The sequence below is a fragment of the Lonchura striata genome, chromosome 8 (assembly GCF_050655825.1).
Source record: "Lonchura striata isolate lonStrDom1 chromosome 8, ASM5065582v1, whole genome shotgun sequence".
NCBI classification, from domain to species: domain Eukaryota; kingdom Metazoa; phylum Chordata; class Aves; order Passeriformes; family Estrildidae; genus Lonchura; species Lonchura striata.
This window is the reverse complement of record NC_140710.1, coordinates 14250278-14264480: the sequence shown is the minus strand read 5'-3', so window position 1 is coordinate 14264480 and position 14203 is coordinate 14250278. Positions and strand designations below refer to the sequence as shown.

The 14203-nt window shown below is 38.8% G+C and overlaps 2 protein-coding genes across 5 annotated transcripts in view; one reads left to right on the top strand and one right to left on the bottom strand.

Moving 5' to 3' along the window:
* The window catches only part of PRKACB (protein kinase cAMP-activated catalytic subunit beta), an 84719-nt gene extending 72808 nt beyond the window's left edge, over positions 1–11911 (bottom strand). Inside the window, exons 1-3 of the mRNA XM_021527114.4 lie at positions 11883–11911; positions 4034–4175; positions 1710–1947 (exon numbers count right to left, since the gene is read on the bottom strand). Coding sequence (XP_021382789.1) covers position 1710 — 1 coding nt within the window. The 5' untranslated portion in view covers positions 1711–1947; positions 4034–4175; positions 11883–11911. The remainder of the gene's footprint in view (positions 1–1709; positions 1948–4033; positions 4176–11882) is intronic.
* Positions 11912–11924: 13 nt separating this feature from the next.
* Positions 11925–14203, top strand: part of TTLL7 (tubulin tyrosine ligase like 7) — a 63626-nt gene continuing 61347 nt past the window's right edge. For 2 of the 4 annotated variants that reach the window (XR_002465157.4, XM_085585773.1), the window contains exon 1: positions 11986–12124. Coding sequence is in view for 1 of the 4 variants with exons in the window: in XM_085585774.1 (XP_085441900.1) it covers positions 12015–12124 (110 nt within the window). In the remaining 3 variants the exon portion in view is untranslated. Of the gene's footprint in view, positions 12125–14203 lie in introns of all 4 variants that reach the window. The other 2 variants (XM_021527003.4, XM_085585774.1) reach the window with 2 other exon arrangements.

Below are 14203 nucleotides of genomic sequence, written 5' to 3'. Positions count from 1 at the left end.
TATATTTGTTTGATATTTGATTCTAGTTTACTCCCACAGATTTGAATAGAAATACTACTTGTATAGTCAAAGTTATTAAAAAATGCATAGCTGTTTAAAAAACTATATAGTAAGCAACTTTCAGGGTAGCTTAATTAGTTACATGCATGTTTACCATAATTGAGTGGTGATCAATATACTGTTTGTTCTTACTGTGTATTAAGACTCTGAATCACCTTCTACAGAATAAAGAAGATTAAAAACAAAAACAAAAACAGTGGTGTTTTAAATTTATCTTTTTAGGTCTTTACTACAGAGATCTTCAAGTTAATTACAACTGTTAATTTAAAGTAGACTAAGCTATATTAAATGCCTCAGTATCTATTTATCCTCAGAATTAAAAATGACCTTAATTCAGTTTAGCCTAACTCACTTTGGAAGTGAAATATGCTAGGTAATCTGAAGGACATTTTAATTCTAGCTGGGAAAGTTCAAAGAGTTCAGCAAGCTTTCCTACATACTCTGCACCCAGTAAGTGAGGAATGATGAGGGTAGTCTCACATCAAATTCTAGGCTTCACTGTATTCTGCTCAGATGTATGTCCTGTAAATTGTGTCCCTCTGTCACATATTACTGTATTGGTTAAAGAAGTCTAGCTAAAAAAGTTCTTAATGCATAATCAGCTCTTCTGCTGTAATATCTTTAGTTGTGCCATCTAAAATAAAAAAGATGAAAATAAGAAAGATGAAAATAAGGAAGTCTAAGATAGTTTTTTTTTTTTTAAATTTCTAGAAGTACATTTTTTAAATAGAAAAAAAATCACTTTCATAAACTTGTATTTTTACCCCTTTACATTTCTACAACCTGCAGAGTTACAGCACAGTTCCTAGAAATACTAGCAGCTGTGCATATAGGCCTAATGTAGTATGTCCCAATTGTTTTTATGTTTATTATTTCTTCTACACATGTCATCTTTTGCTGTGTTTTTATTCTACAGAAAACAACCATCCAAGGCAGCAACATGCAGTTTCTTATGGTTCAGACCCCTGGCACCTGAAGACAAATAAATACAAGGTTTTGCTTAATGTTCAGAGTCTTCCATCTGCTTTCTTTGTGTTATTTTTCCTTGCTCAGGAATTCCAGCTCTGTGTGTTTTTCTGCCTCTGATATATTTGTCTTATGGTATTTTCAGCTCTTGGTTCCAAACTGCTCAGTCCAACAAGTACAATCCAGTCCAACACTTATTCAAGTACTAGTTTTTGGCAGATTCTAAATTGCCTCATCTGGAATCTGCTTCTCCCATGAGTCTATTTCTGTAATATTTGCTCCACTTTCTGTTGAAAACCAGTGGCTTTTTAAAGTTGGATGAGTTTTAAAAATTTTTTTAATCTACAAATCTTCAATAGATCTTACCCTATGGCTGGTTAAGGCCACACTTTATTGTACACTTCTAGAGCCCCAATCTTATATAGTAAATATAATCTTAGAACCTTGTCATCACAATCTTATAAAGTAAAATACACTTTTAAACATTCAGGACCAAAGCATATAACTTTAATATGCTTCATTTTTATTTAGAATGTAATACTCCTCATTTTTTGTACCAGCTTCATGAATATCCTCCTTTTCTTGGATTGCTGAGGAGTGTTAAATATGCCAAATGCATCAGCACTTGCTATTTTCAGAAGGAAAACCTCCTTCTGATAGACTTGCTTTTAAATAACACTTACTGTTTCCAGATGTACACTGAAGTGTTCTTGCCTTCTTTTCCAGTAGTTTCTGCTACTTCCAGAGTTTGAGCCTTTAAATGCTTTAATTTCTTCTCAGTGTCTTTATTTTTAATTTTTTTTTTTATATTGCTAGTGCCATGAATGAGTGGTCATTCCAGGCTCGGAGGGTTAGAGCAGATGTTCTTCAGTCAGGTGTCTGCAGTGCTTTTTCCTTACATTTAGAAGCAAAGAAGCTGAACTGTTAAAAGAATATTAGATCAGTAGCCTTTCACTAGAAAAAATAATAAGCAACACCAATAATAGTATCATATTCATAGGGGTGAATTTATTAAAAAATATCCATGCAAGAAAAAAAGAGTAAAAGCCACTTTCCATATGAAAAAAAAAAAAGCAGCCAAAAACCAGATTAAAAGTTTATTTACTATTTTTGAATTTCTTTTTGCTTGTCTTTGACTCACAAAGCTAAAAGGAGAAATATCTACAGTGCATTCCAAGAAGAATTTATTAATTCTTGTTAGCACAAAGAAGAAGTGCTTATTTCAAGTAGCTGTAATGCAAATGTCAATGTAAAAGTTTTTTCCCCTCAACTCCAGAGCCTGAGAAGCCATTGTCAGACTATACTTTGATATCAGTAGATGTTCTGTATATTTAGTAGATGTATGGCTGATTCACCAAGAAAGAGGAGTGTTTTCAAGCATTGTTTTAATCTCACAAAACAGAGAACTTTGACTTCTATTTGCATTTAGTCCAAGCCAGATTTCTCTAAACTCAGTTTCACAACTGAAATATAGAGGTAATTTTCTAATAATATCTGAAATAAATGTAATGCTTCCAGTAAAGCTTTTATTTTTTAAATCCATTTAAAAAGATGACAACCATGTGCAGTACAGTTCTTGCACATGAATGCGACAGACAGGGCTTTTAAATTGGTATTAAATATTATGATTTTAACCATCGCATTTACAAGAAGATTTGTGCAAAAAGCAGATGCATCCCCAATTAATATATTAGCCAATAAGTGTCTACATATAAAAATTATCCTCAAGCATTTCTTATTTCCAATGCTGTAATTCCTTTCAAATAATTTCAGTTAAATGAATCAATCAAGGTCTCTAACAGAGGATGCATAGAAATTTGATTGTCTTGAGGATAACATCTGCATTTATTTCTTATGCTCAGGTGCAACATTTTAACTCAGAGGTGATGGCATTATATGTGTAGATCACTTGAAGTAGCTAGATATCAAAGCTTATCCTTTGATATTTCTCCTCAGAAATCTTTCCTTCCATCTGCTTTATCATAGTAAAAGTTATTCTGTGATTTAATCAGATATTTTTTGTCCCTCCTAGTTTTAATTTTTTATACTGCTAAAATAAATTATATTTCCATTCCTCCCCAAACAATGTTCTTTTCTATCCTCCAAAGGCTTTATATGCCTTTAGTTTCACACTTTGCTTTTCCCTCTTTCCTATCGCTTTTGGCCTCCATTTGTTTTGTTTGCCACCCTATTTCATTTACTTGGTCTTTCCCTTCACTATACTGCAGATTTACTACCAGAACTGTTATTTTGTAAAAGTTCACAAAACCAATGGAATTCAGCTGCATAGTTTGGTGGTGTTTGGCATCCCTTGCCTCCTCCAAATATTTGGTACATTAGATATTAATTTTCACTGATAGTGTTGAACAAAAATGAAGGCATGTTTAAATCAGTCAGGGGCCTTTCCTCATCATTACTGGAAAGACAAACCAGATTTCTGATTCCCTGAGCACACAGCAACAGTGGCAAAGGCCATAAAAGCCATTGCTGATGAGAAACTATTCTTCTGAAGTCTCAAATGAAATCTTGATTTCTTCATACTCAAAATAAATGTTGCCATCAGTGACTTCAGGATGTTACCTGCAACAGTGGACCTGGGTGTGTTTTCTAGTTTTGTGCCTGTTACTCTTCATAAGCTATCTCAAGGATATACTTCTCTTTCATCCTCTTTTACATTTCTGCAACAACATTGCATCAATTTATTGAAGAGACAAGAGAATAATTGGCCATTTTTGTTCCTCAAAGTTAGCATGGGATAATATATTAAATAGGCACAAAAGACATGTTAGAAATGATTCTTGGGTAAATAACTGATTCCTATAATTTCTTAAAAATGCTAAATCCTGGTTGCAATTGCTCTCCTTCAGTTAAAATTCATTCTTCCTCTGGATGACAAAGAAGGAATATTTTTTTCAATTTATTGTCTGTTTGAAGGGGGAACTAAATGGTTTATATATGAATCCTTTAACATGAAAATATTAATAACACAAGCAATACCAATACTTACCATTTATAGAGGGTTTTTTCATCCACAACTTTGAGGGTTATACAGTTAGAAGTAAAAGGCTTCTGAAAGTTTCAGTGGTGTTGGAGAGCAGGATTTCCATGGCAGCTGGGATTTCAAGGAAGGAGGGAAGAGAAAGGCTGGGCTGCAGGACAGAAGAGAATATTTGAAAATGATAGAGAGAAGAAAAGGAAGCCAGGAGAATCAGAGCACATATATGTGCAGGAGAGAGGAGAACAAATTAACTATGGAAGAATTGTAGAACTTGCTTCATGCAACAGGAAAATATGCAATATAGTCTTTAAAGAAAGATAACAGGAATGGTAACCTATCTCATTTGGAGAGAAAAAGTGTTGCTTTAATTAGGAGAAACTGTGATTTTGTTACAATCTTGGCAATACATGCACTGTCCAGGTTCATCCCTGCCTGTGTGTGCTCCATGTGTGCTGCTGTCTTTTCCCTGATGACTCTGGGAGGAGTAATTTGCGGACTTCTGGTCCAGACACACTCTTTTAATATATGTTTGTAGAGCTGCATCACAATGGGGGACGAATTTTGAATGGGGTCTGTTTTCTACCATAATTGAAATAATTAATCATAGTCACTCAATAATATTGTCACTATTACTGCTTGGACATAAAAATCCAATGAAATCATAAGGAAATGCAAATTATGTTAATATTAGCTATTATAGTAAAAAAATTACAATCCATAGTCTGAATCAAAACTAACTCACTATGTCTATGTAAAGTCTAATTGTAGTAGTCTTTTGTTTCTTTGCTACAACAAGCAAAGGAAAGGATTTGTAGGAAAGGATTGGCTACAATTTGGAGGATTCTCCTGCCCCAGGCTGTGTTTCCCCACAGGCAGGGCTCCTTTCCTTGATGTGAGATTGGATCCCAGAGCACAGACAGGGCAGGCCCCTTTACATCTCTGTTTTATCTGGTTGCCTAGACAAGCCCTGTAAACATCAGTGGAACAATGTGTGGTCTTCAGAAAGCTGGGGCCTTGAGGAAAAACGAGGTCATTTGGGGACAGACTGATCCAGTGTAGCCTTACCTATATGAGCAGACATAGATTTTTGCACAGACTTGTTTTGCACGTTTCTTTTTGAATGCTTCATGCTCTTATAGTCTGTTTTAATTTGTGAAATATGGAAAAAATAAATATGTTCTCTGGCAGCAGGTTTTTTCTTATTTTCTATATTGCTTTCTGTTGTGACAATAATTTGTCTTAAGATTATTATTGTCATAATCAGTCATAAAAATTACTGATTAAATATTTATCCGTAATGAAAGAAGAATTTAAGAAAGAATACTTTGACTATACAAAAGTGACAACTCCACTTACCTTTTTTGATAGAATGATTTTTTGGTAATATGAATTGTTTTTCATTTAAAAAAAAATTAATTTTAGAAAGCAATTAAAAGTACTAGTGAAAATAAAATAATGGTGAAAAAGTTACAATTTCCAATATGTTTTGCCATTAAACATGATAAATAGAGGGGTCAAATATTTGTTAGCTGATAAATATTTCAAAGTTTTTCTTACTGATATGAAACATCAGGTTCTACCTTACACAGATTTCTGAATAAATAATAATTAGGAAAAAAATCCCAAAAAAAACCCCAAAACGAAAACAATTTGGCAGTTCAGTGTCTCTGATAATTCAGAACCCATTTTTTTCCCCAGCTAATGTTTTAAAATGTGTCCTCTCCTGGTAGTGTTTCAATACAAGTTGCTTCAGAAAATTATTATTATTATTACTGCTGTATGTTATTGTTGAAAATAGTAACATGAAGTTATTACTACATCTTTTCCAGATTTAAAATACTATAGTATTCCTATATATCCCTCCTGCTGTCCATAAAACAATTGCTGTCCATGGGAGATATATAGACAGGGGAACTTGGTCATAGATGAACAAGTAATTAACTTTTAATTCCATTTTATATCTCTAATGTTTAAGATTAAAATCTCCATTCAGTTTGTGTTAACATGATAGACCTATAACTTGTACTCAATATAAAAATACTCCTTTTAAACTTTAGCAATGAAAAACTTATATAATTTCATATGTAAAATCTTTGAGTTTGCAATTAAATGATGAAAAAGTCTGAAGTAGTAGCTTTATTAGGCTACCTGGATCGCAAAAATATTAAGTTATTTAGAACTTTTGGTTGAATCTTGTGAAAGTCATCCTTGCCTTCATTTTGCTGAAAGAGGAAAAGGAATATAAAGGAATTCTTGTTTATGTAATCCAAATTTACACAATCTTAAGTCCTACATAGTCTTTAAAATGAGAACAAAGTAATCAGAAAATATACTTGAGTCAAAACAGGGTAAATTGCAGAATAATTATATTGAATGACAATTTTAACCCTCTGTTACTGTGGTTGGACCTTTAAGTGGCAAAATCTTATCAAATTTTCATGGAGCTGCTGAGTCCACTTCACTTTTTATAAAATGTGACATGTTCTTTCACTTCTACTCGCTGGATTGCAGCAGACTTTTAGTCTGACATAGGAGTAGGATGGGATTTGGATTGTAGCAAACCCATAATCTGGCACTATCTGCTCTGGATCATTTCTGGTAAAATTCTTATTTTTAACAGAAGCACTATGCTTTAAAGACAGAAGGTCAATATTGGGCTATTTGTTCTACATTTGCATCCCACTCATTATTTTAAAGAGGGATAAAACAGGTTTTGACATATGAGTTATTTTGTGCATGGAAATTTGCATTCTCTCAGTGAGATGAGTTCATAGTGTGCTTCCAGAAGTCCTCACTGAACACAGTTTATTTTATAATCTTTGTTAATACCTCCTGTTGGTGAGTGCTACACAATAGAGACAAATTTTCAATCTCTAAATATCACAAAACAAGAGCAAACAGATATTATTCTGTCTATAGAAAATGTTACCTATGTCAGGGTATTTTTAATTCTAGCATCTTATGTAAAATGATTTCTTTTCCTCCCAGGCAAAATTTAAATTAAAAAAGCATAAGGAGACCATAATAATGCAAATAAACACAGACTTTTCTGTCAATTGAATAAACATCTTCAAAAGATGTAGAGCTTCTTTAAATTGTAAAGTTTAGACACCAATTACCTTAAAAATGGTTATGGTGATAGCAATATAACACCCAGTAGCTGTCACATTACAATACATCAAAGTAATGACCAATCACTTCAGACTGATTTCAACAAACCTGTATGGATGAATTTCCACTTATACCTGGTAAGGTAAGGGTTGAACAGACACTGAGAACTTTTACACTGTGAAGGGACATGCATAGGAAAAAGCACAGCTTTGCTGGGGTGGAAGTCTCACGCCCACTTTTCTCATATTTGACCACATTGCTTAAAATAATGATTTCATTAGTATGTCCAACTGCAAAGAAGGAGCAGCTCATACCCCTCTTTCTACTTGGGCCTGCATGCCAGCAATAGCATAAGTATTTAGTAACATTATATGAACTTGCCCCACTTTGTGAATGTTTACAAAGACTGGTTTTATTTCTTGGATGAACATAGTAACTTAGTTGACCAACGAATATAAGTTTCCACTTTCCTTCAACTTATGCCTCATTTGATCCTAAGCCTTTATGCAGTAGAATAGTATTTTTTCTTCATGGCTGCTCGACAAAAGCAAATGTTTCTCAGAACTGCTGAAATTCTGGGACTTCCTTTCTTACACAGAGGCAGACAGCAGATGGAAACTTGAAGATATTTGAAGAAGAACCTCCAAGCTTTGATTACTAAACAGATACAGATGCTCCAAAATAATATTCTGTGTGGTTAAAAATAGAAGTGTTCCTATCTTAAAGCTGTTCAAAATCATGCCCGAACCAAAGGAAACTCATCAAGCTTGAGGATAATTGCCTGTAGTCTGTGGATAGCCTCAGTGTTATGGTATCTGCTTACATCAGTACTGAGTTTCACCCAGAGTGTGTGTTTGGAGTGTTGAGAACTATAAAAAGTTATTGTATATGAAATGCTACATTATGTCAATATCATACTGTTACAGCTTGTAAATTCACATTGATCTGTCTAATAAAAGATGTTTACAGCACTAATGAACTCAATCAAGTGCATGTTTGCTGATACATAAAAAAGTAACAAGCCATCTTGCTGGGCATTTGATTTCCAAGAGATAATCCCAGACAGTACTCTGAAGATTAGAGAGAGAGGAGATAAGAAGCTGTGACAGGCTGGCAATATCTGCTTGAAACACCATCCCCTGTTAGCAGGTGTTGGTGCTGCTGGGAAGCTGTTGCATGGATTTTGCTAACACACTGAGCAGATGGCTTATAAAAGAAATGGGTGTTGCTTTTTGAAGCAAAAATTATGTATGGCCTGAGAAGTATTGTAGCAAGAATCCTAAGAGAATATAAAATATAGGGATGGAAGTTGAGCTGAACCTTGTTTCTTCATTGGTAATGTTTTTTCGGCTGACACTAGGAAATGGATGGTTTATGACAGCATAGATTATGTTTGGACATAGCTTTATAGCAAGTGGGAAAATGTTCCTGTTTAGAAAAGTGTAATTATCTACTTAGTAAATATATTCTAAGATGAGTGCTATGCAAACAGAAGAAAACACACTATTTATAGCTATTAGCCAATAGGAATAGATATTATTTGTATTATAAACCTATATGCTAATTCTGTTTTAAAGCTTTTGAACTTCACAATTGTCACATTTAATATTCTGAATATCTTCTTGAGATTTGTGAGTACTCACAATTGCACAAGGATAGAGCCTGTTTCAACAGCAGAGGTAAAATGCAACTTTGAGTTTTCTGGACCACATCAGACTGTGCATCCTACTGCAGCTCTGTAAGCTGGCAGTTGAGTGAGCAGGAGAAATAGGTCTGCATTTCCAAGTCCGTTTTGTGACTTTGTTCAAATACCAGTGTTCTTTAGACAATTTAATTATCCTTTTTGTAATTTGAGGACATTGTATTTACCGACTTGGATATGGATTACATATACAGCATTACAGTGCTCATAATTATTCAGGGAATATGTTTGTAGTAACATGAGGGGTGAAATAGGAACTGTGTTCAAATAAATCATTCTTTCTCTCGAAATAGAACTGATCTGATTGCCCTCACCACTCTTCAACTGTAACAATTAAAATTCATAAAGGAATCCGAACTTCTGCATGGAAAAATTGGAAAAAACTAAGAAAATTCATAGAAATACGTAGATTTCTGAGAAAGTACTTTCTGTCTTTCCTGTTTGTTAATTTCTGAAATTCATAAGATAATCTTCATGCTATGTAAAAGGTATTTTTATTACTATTTCTACTTACAATAATTATCTAGGCACATCTGCTCTCAAGTGCATCAATATTCAATATTTAAACTAGCTCAATATTAAAAATATAACTCTATTTAATGCTCCTAATTAAGCATCTGTGTATGTAATACCCTGCTTTGGTTCCTTACTACATTTTGTTAGCTCTAATGTTTCAACATGGAGATAGCAAGTACCATTTACTCTCAGAGTGATTCAGAATGCAGATCGCATTAAAAAGAGTAAATCTGATCTGCTTCTGGGAAACAACAACTAAAAGCATGTTCAGGAAGAGACGAATGCCTCCTGCCTCCCAGGAATGGGGAGGAGAAAAAGCATTTCTGCTGTGAGGCTCTGACCTTTGCTGGGAAGATGAGTCCCGGGTTGTGCTTTCCCAGCTGAGAACAGCACCCATTGGTACCAGGAGCCAAGCAGGCCACAACTCTATTGCCAAACTTCACGTTTGCCTGTGAATCATAAAGCAACAGCTGGGTGCAATCTCTCATCACAAATCACCACAATCTCTTGCTTGTGGTTTGCTGCTCTTCCCAAGATCTAGTGTACTTTGCTCAGCAGAAGTGTGCACATTGCTTGGGGTGGAGAGGCCTGGTTTGGGCTGTGGAATGTGGACACACTGCTAAAACAAAGCAGGCAGGGGCTGCTATATGCCCAACCCAAGCTTTGACCCAGAGATAACATGCACTGCACGTCAGCCTTGTAAATGGTTTCATCTGCACTCAGTGGCAGCATTCCAAATGACTAACGGAAGGAGAATCAAACCTTTCCTCAGGAGCATCCGGAACACAGCTTTGGCACAGCTCTGAGAATAATGACTGTCGACACGGGGATGAGCTTAGATCCCATTGCTTTAGCATGGGTTTTCTGTCACTAAAATTTAGACCTGTTCCTACAAACACCTATACAAGCATGGGCGCTTCTATCAGATTACACGTTTGTGGCCAGAAATTATATCACTGCTTTTTTATTTTTTTTTTACAAGCCCAACAAAGGTTTTAATGGCAAATAAATAATTATTTCAGTGTATCAGTAGAAACCACAATGTAATCTGTCAGTCAACCCAATGAAAAATACCATGTCTGTAAAAAGTAAATTCTTCAACTTTACAAGCTACAAATTGATACCACACATGAGAAAACAGTTTGATAACTCTCTAGGATTTCCTACAGGATTTTTCATGTGCTTTTCTGTCCTTAACAATCATTTTAGCATTTGCAAGAAGCCCACAATCTGTTCCTATTAAAGTATCAGCTTACCTCAAAATATGTTAAAATAGAGTAAAAAAAACACCTTAATGCTGATCAAGTTGCAATTAAATTTTCATTTTCATTTAACATTATCAACTATATTTCAGTTCTTTCTGATCAAGAAATAGAAAACTTGAAACTAAGCCCACTGAATATATTTATTTCTAACTGCCTTAAAGAGGTAGTTGTAGACATTCGCATGGAAGACCTTACTTTAACCAAGAGATTGTGCAGGAAAGACTAGACTGGAATTGATTTTAAAGGTATGTAGTAGTGAGGAATGTGTGATGTAAGAATGTAACAGTATGAACTAAGATCATTAATTAATAAACCAGAAGTCAATAAAAGATTACACCTAGTTCCATGGCAAACATAATGCAGATGACATAAAACGCCATGGAGACTTCCACTGCTTGTGAATAGAGCTCCTAACCTTGATAAACACAGAAGATACTACATAATCCACTGAGATAATTGACTGAATTTCAGTTGGGGTTTTATTATTTATTCTGTAAGCATTCTTTTCAGTAAAACTTTTTATTCTTCTGATAAAATCCTGAAAAAAAAGTATTTTACAAGCGTTTCTCTATTTTTTCAATCTTTATGGCATTTATCTGACTAGGTCACGTGCCTTTACGTGGAGATGCGAATTATTTCAGGAAAATCCCTAAATGGCTCGTTCAGAGTGGCAAACAGCGGTTGTGCACACGGGAGGGAAATATTTAGCTACGGTTCCAAAGGGGAAGGGGGAAAAAATCCTGTTTGGAGCCGCGGGCGGGGGGCAGGGATGTGTGGCTCGGGCAGGTGCCGGGCTGTGCGCGGGGAAGCGCCGGCGGCTCCGGGCCCGCGGGCGCCTCCACCCGCCCCGGCCCCACGCGCCGCCGGCCCGCGGGCGCTCGGGGCGGCTCCGCGCCTCACGGCCGAGCGCGCTCGGGGCGCCCGCGGGGCTCTGCGGCCGGGGAGCGCTCCGCAGGGTTCCTAAGGCGCTCCCCGGCTCCCGCGGCTCGGCGGGGCCGAAAGCAGACGGCCGCAGCCAGCCCTGAGGGCGGCGCGGCGCGGCGCGGCCCGCCTCGCTCCTCCCGGCTGCCACGGGCCGCCCCGGGCGCTGCCCGCGCGGCCGCCGGCTCCGCTCGCGTCCTCGGGCGGCGAGACAGCGCGGGCCGCTCCACCGCGAGCGCGGGGGGGCACCGGCGGACCGGCAGCGCTGCCCTCGGCCGCCGCGCCGCCCGCCCCGCTCCGCGGCCGCCGCCCGACGCCCCACGGGCGCAACCCTCGCACGTACCTGTGTGGGAGGGCCCGCGCTCCCCGCCCCGCCCGGTTGCCCGGCCGCGGGCGGTGCCCCCTCGCAGGGAATGGTTTGTCCCGGCTCCCCGCCGTAACCTCCCGCTCCTCCTCCCGCCCGTGCCCGGCGCGGATGCTGCCGCCCGGGATCGCCCCGCCCGGGATCGCGCCGCCCGTGAGGCGCAGCACGCGCCGCCCGCGAGCACCGGAGCGCTGCAGAGCCGCCCGCCCGCGCCCCGGCAGGTGAGGTCAGGGTGAGGGGCCGGCGGGGCGCGACACCTCCTCCTCCTCCTTCTCCCGCGGCGGCGGGGGACAGGCTGCCACCCCCGGAGAGAGGCGGCGGAGCGGCGGCCCGCCGTGATTCAGCATCGCCGGAGGGGAAGGGAAGCCGCGTCCGGCCGGGAGGCTGCGGGGCGACCGGGGCTGCCGGAGCGGGATCTGGCGCCGGCTCGGGGTGATGCTGCGGGGCGGGAGCGCAGGGAAGTGCCGGCAGCCCCGGCGCTTCTCCGGTGCCCCGGGGCGCACGGAGCAGCGCCGTCCGCCCGGGGCCGCGGCAGGTGCGGCGGCAGCGCGGGCAGCGGCTCCTCGGGAAGTTTCCCCAATGCAGCGGGCGGCCCTCGCGCGGGGAGGGAGGATGACTGCGCGTGTCGCAGCGTGAGGAATAGGGAACCGGGAGGCATTTCAGGATTAAAGGTATTCGTTTCCTCGTCTCGCCCCCCTCCCCCCAATTTTTGCATGCGAAGCCCATCGTCTGTGCGGGTCGTATCGCATGTACGGCCGGGTCTCTTCAGAACCAGTTAAGGTTAAAATGGGATCGTCTTTTGGCAGTGGTACCCAGTGGAGTCTGAAATGTAGAACAAGTTAAATCTCTGGAGATGCAAGTCAAATATCTTCTTCTGTGCTTTCCGTCCTTAGCTGGAAGCCTGTAATCTGTGGGATCTTTTTGAATTTCTGCTTCTGAAACCACACATAATTGTGAGCAAAAGGGAAATGCATTGATGCTGGAATGTGAACGTACTGCTGAATTCTGTGAAAATGACTTAAGGTCTCAGTATTGATCGCTTTTGTGCCTTTCTTATGTATTTGCAGTTTGAGTAACAAAATCAGATTTTATTCCTTCTTAAAACCCCTCTAAACCAACCAAACATACACATCCCACCCACCCCTAGTTCAGTATTTTTTTTTCTGTCTAAATCCCTCATTAATTAACCAGACTGTTAGTACCTGTCTAAATAATATTCAGAGAAATTATGCTGGTTCTTTCTACATATGAATGATCAGAAGTACTTTTCTCTGTGGAAATTGGTTGTCCCCCAAATACTGCAGAATATCTCAAAATATACAGTGACTTGGCATCTGTAGAAGCTTTTACCCCTTTTTTAAGTGCTGCAATGGGCTTTAAGTAGAAATAAGATGTTATTATTTCAACTAATGATAGTTCAAACAAACAAACAAAAATAGAGAAGCAGGTATTATGTCAGGGGTTTTCCTGTGTGGTGACTAAATATAATGTCTGTGATGACATATGGAGCTATCACTTCTGAAGCAAGATTCTCTGAAGGAAAAATGTTACAAAGCTTCAGAAAACTACATGAGCTATTTATTACAGAATATGTGACTTCTTTTATAATGACAAAATATGCTTTTACCTGCAGGTATTTGCCATATTATGCAAGGAAGTATAAAAAACTAGTTGTCAGGTTTTAATTTTTTTTTTCTTTAGAAAAATGCCCCTATTCTAGATTTCTGATGGTTTGGATACATTCCACATATTTCCAAAGGGGTCTACCCAGCACTTTAGGAGTGTTAGAAGAGGCCAGGAGATCAAGCCTGTCAGCAGTTATTAGGTAATTATTCCAGTAATCTAACAGTTATTTTAGTAGTCTGCAGCTCAGGTTTGCAATCAAAATAAAATTTATTCCCATGTTCTTCCAAAACTGATAGTGGTAAATTGGCAGCATAGATTTAGCTGTGGACAAGTCTGAAGAACTAGGAGATTAATTGATCAAGAAGCAGTTAGACACAAAGCCATCTTGCAGTTTTCTGTATAGTTAATTTTTTCTCTAAGATGTTTCTAATGCTGTATGTTGGTTATGAAGGCCATAAATAGAATTTTGAAGGTGAAACGTGGCAGACAGATGCTGAGTGCTGAATGTGCTCACTCTGAATTGTCAACATGAAAAATGACTGAAGTATGATTTCTTGATTTTGAATCTCCATCTGTGGATATTTTTATAAATTTTAAGTCTCTGTAGGATACATATGGCAAATTTCTTGAACATCCACATTCCACATTTTCTAATGTTCTGTGCTTTTTTCCCC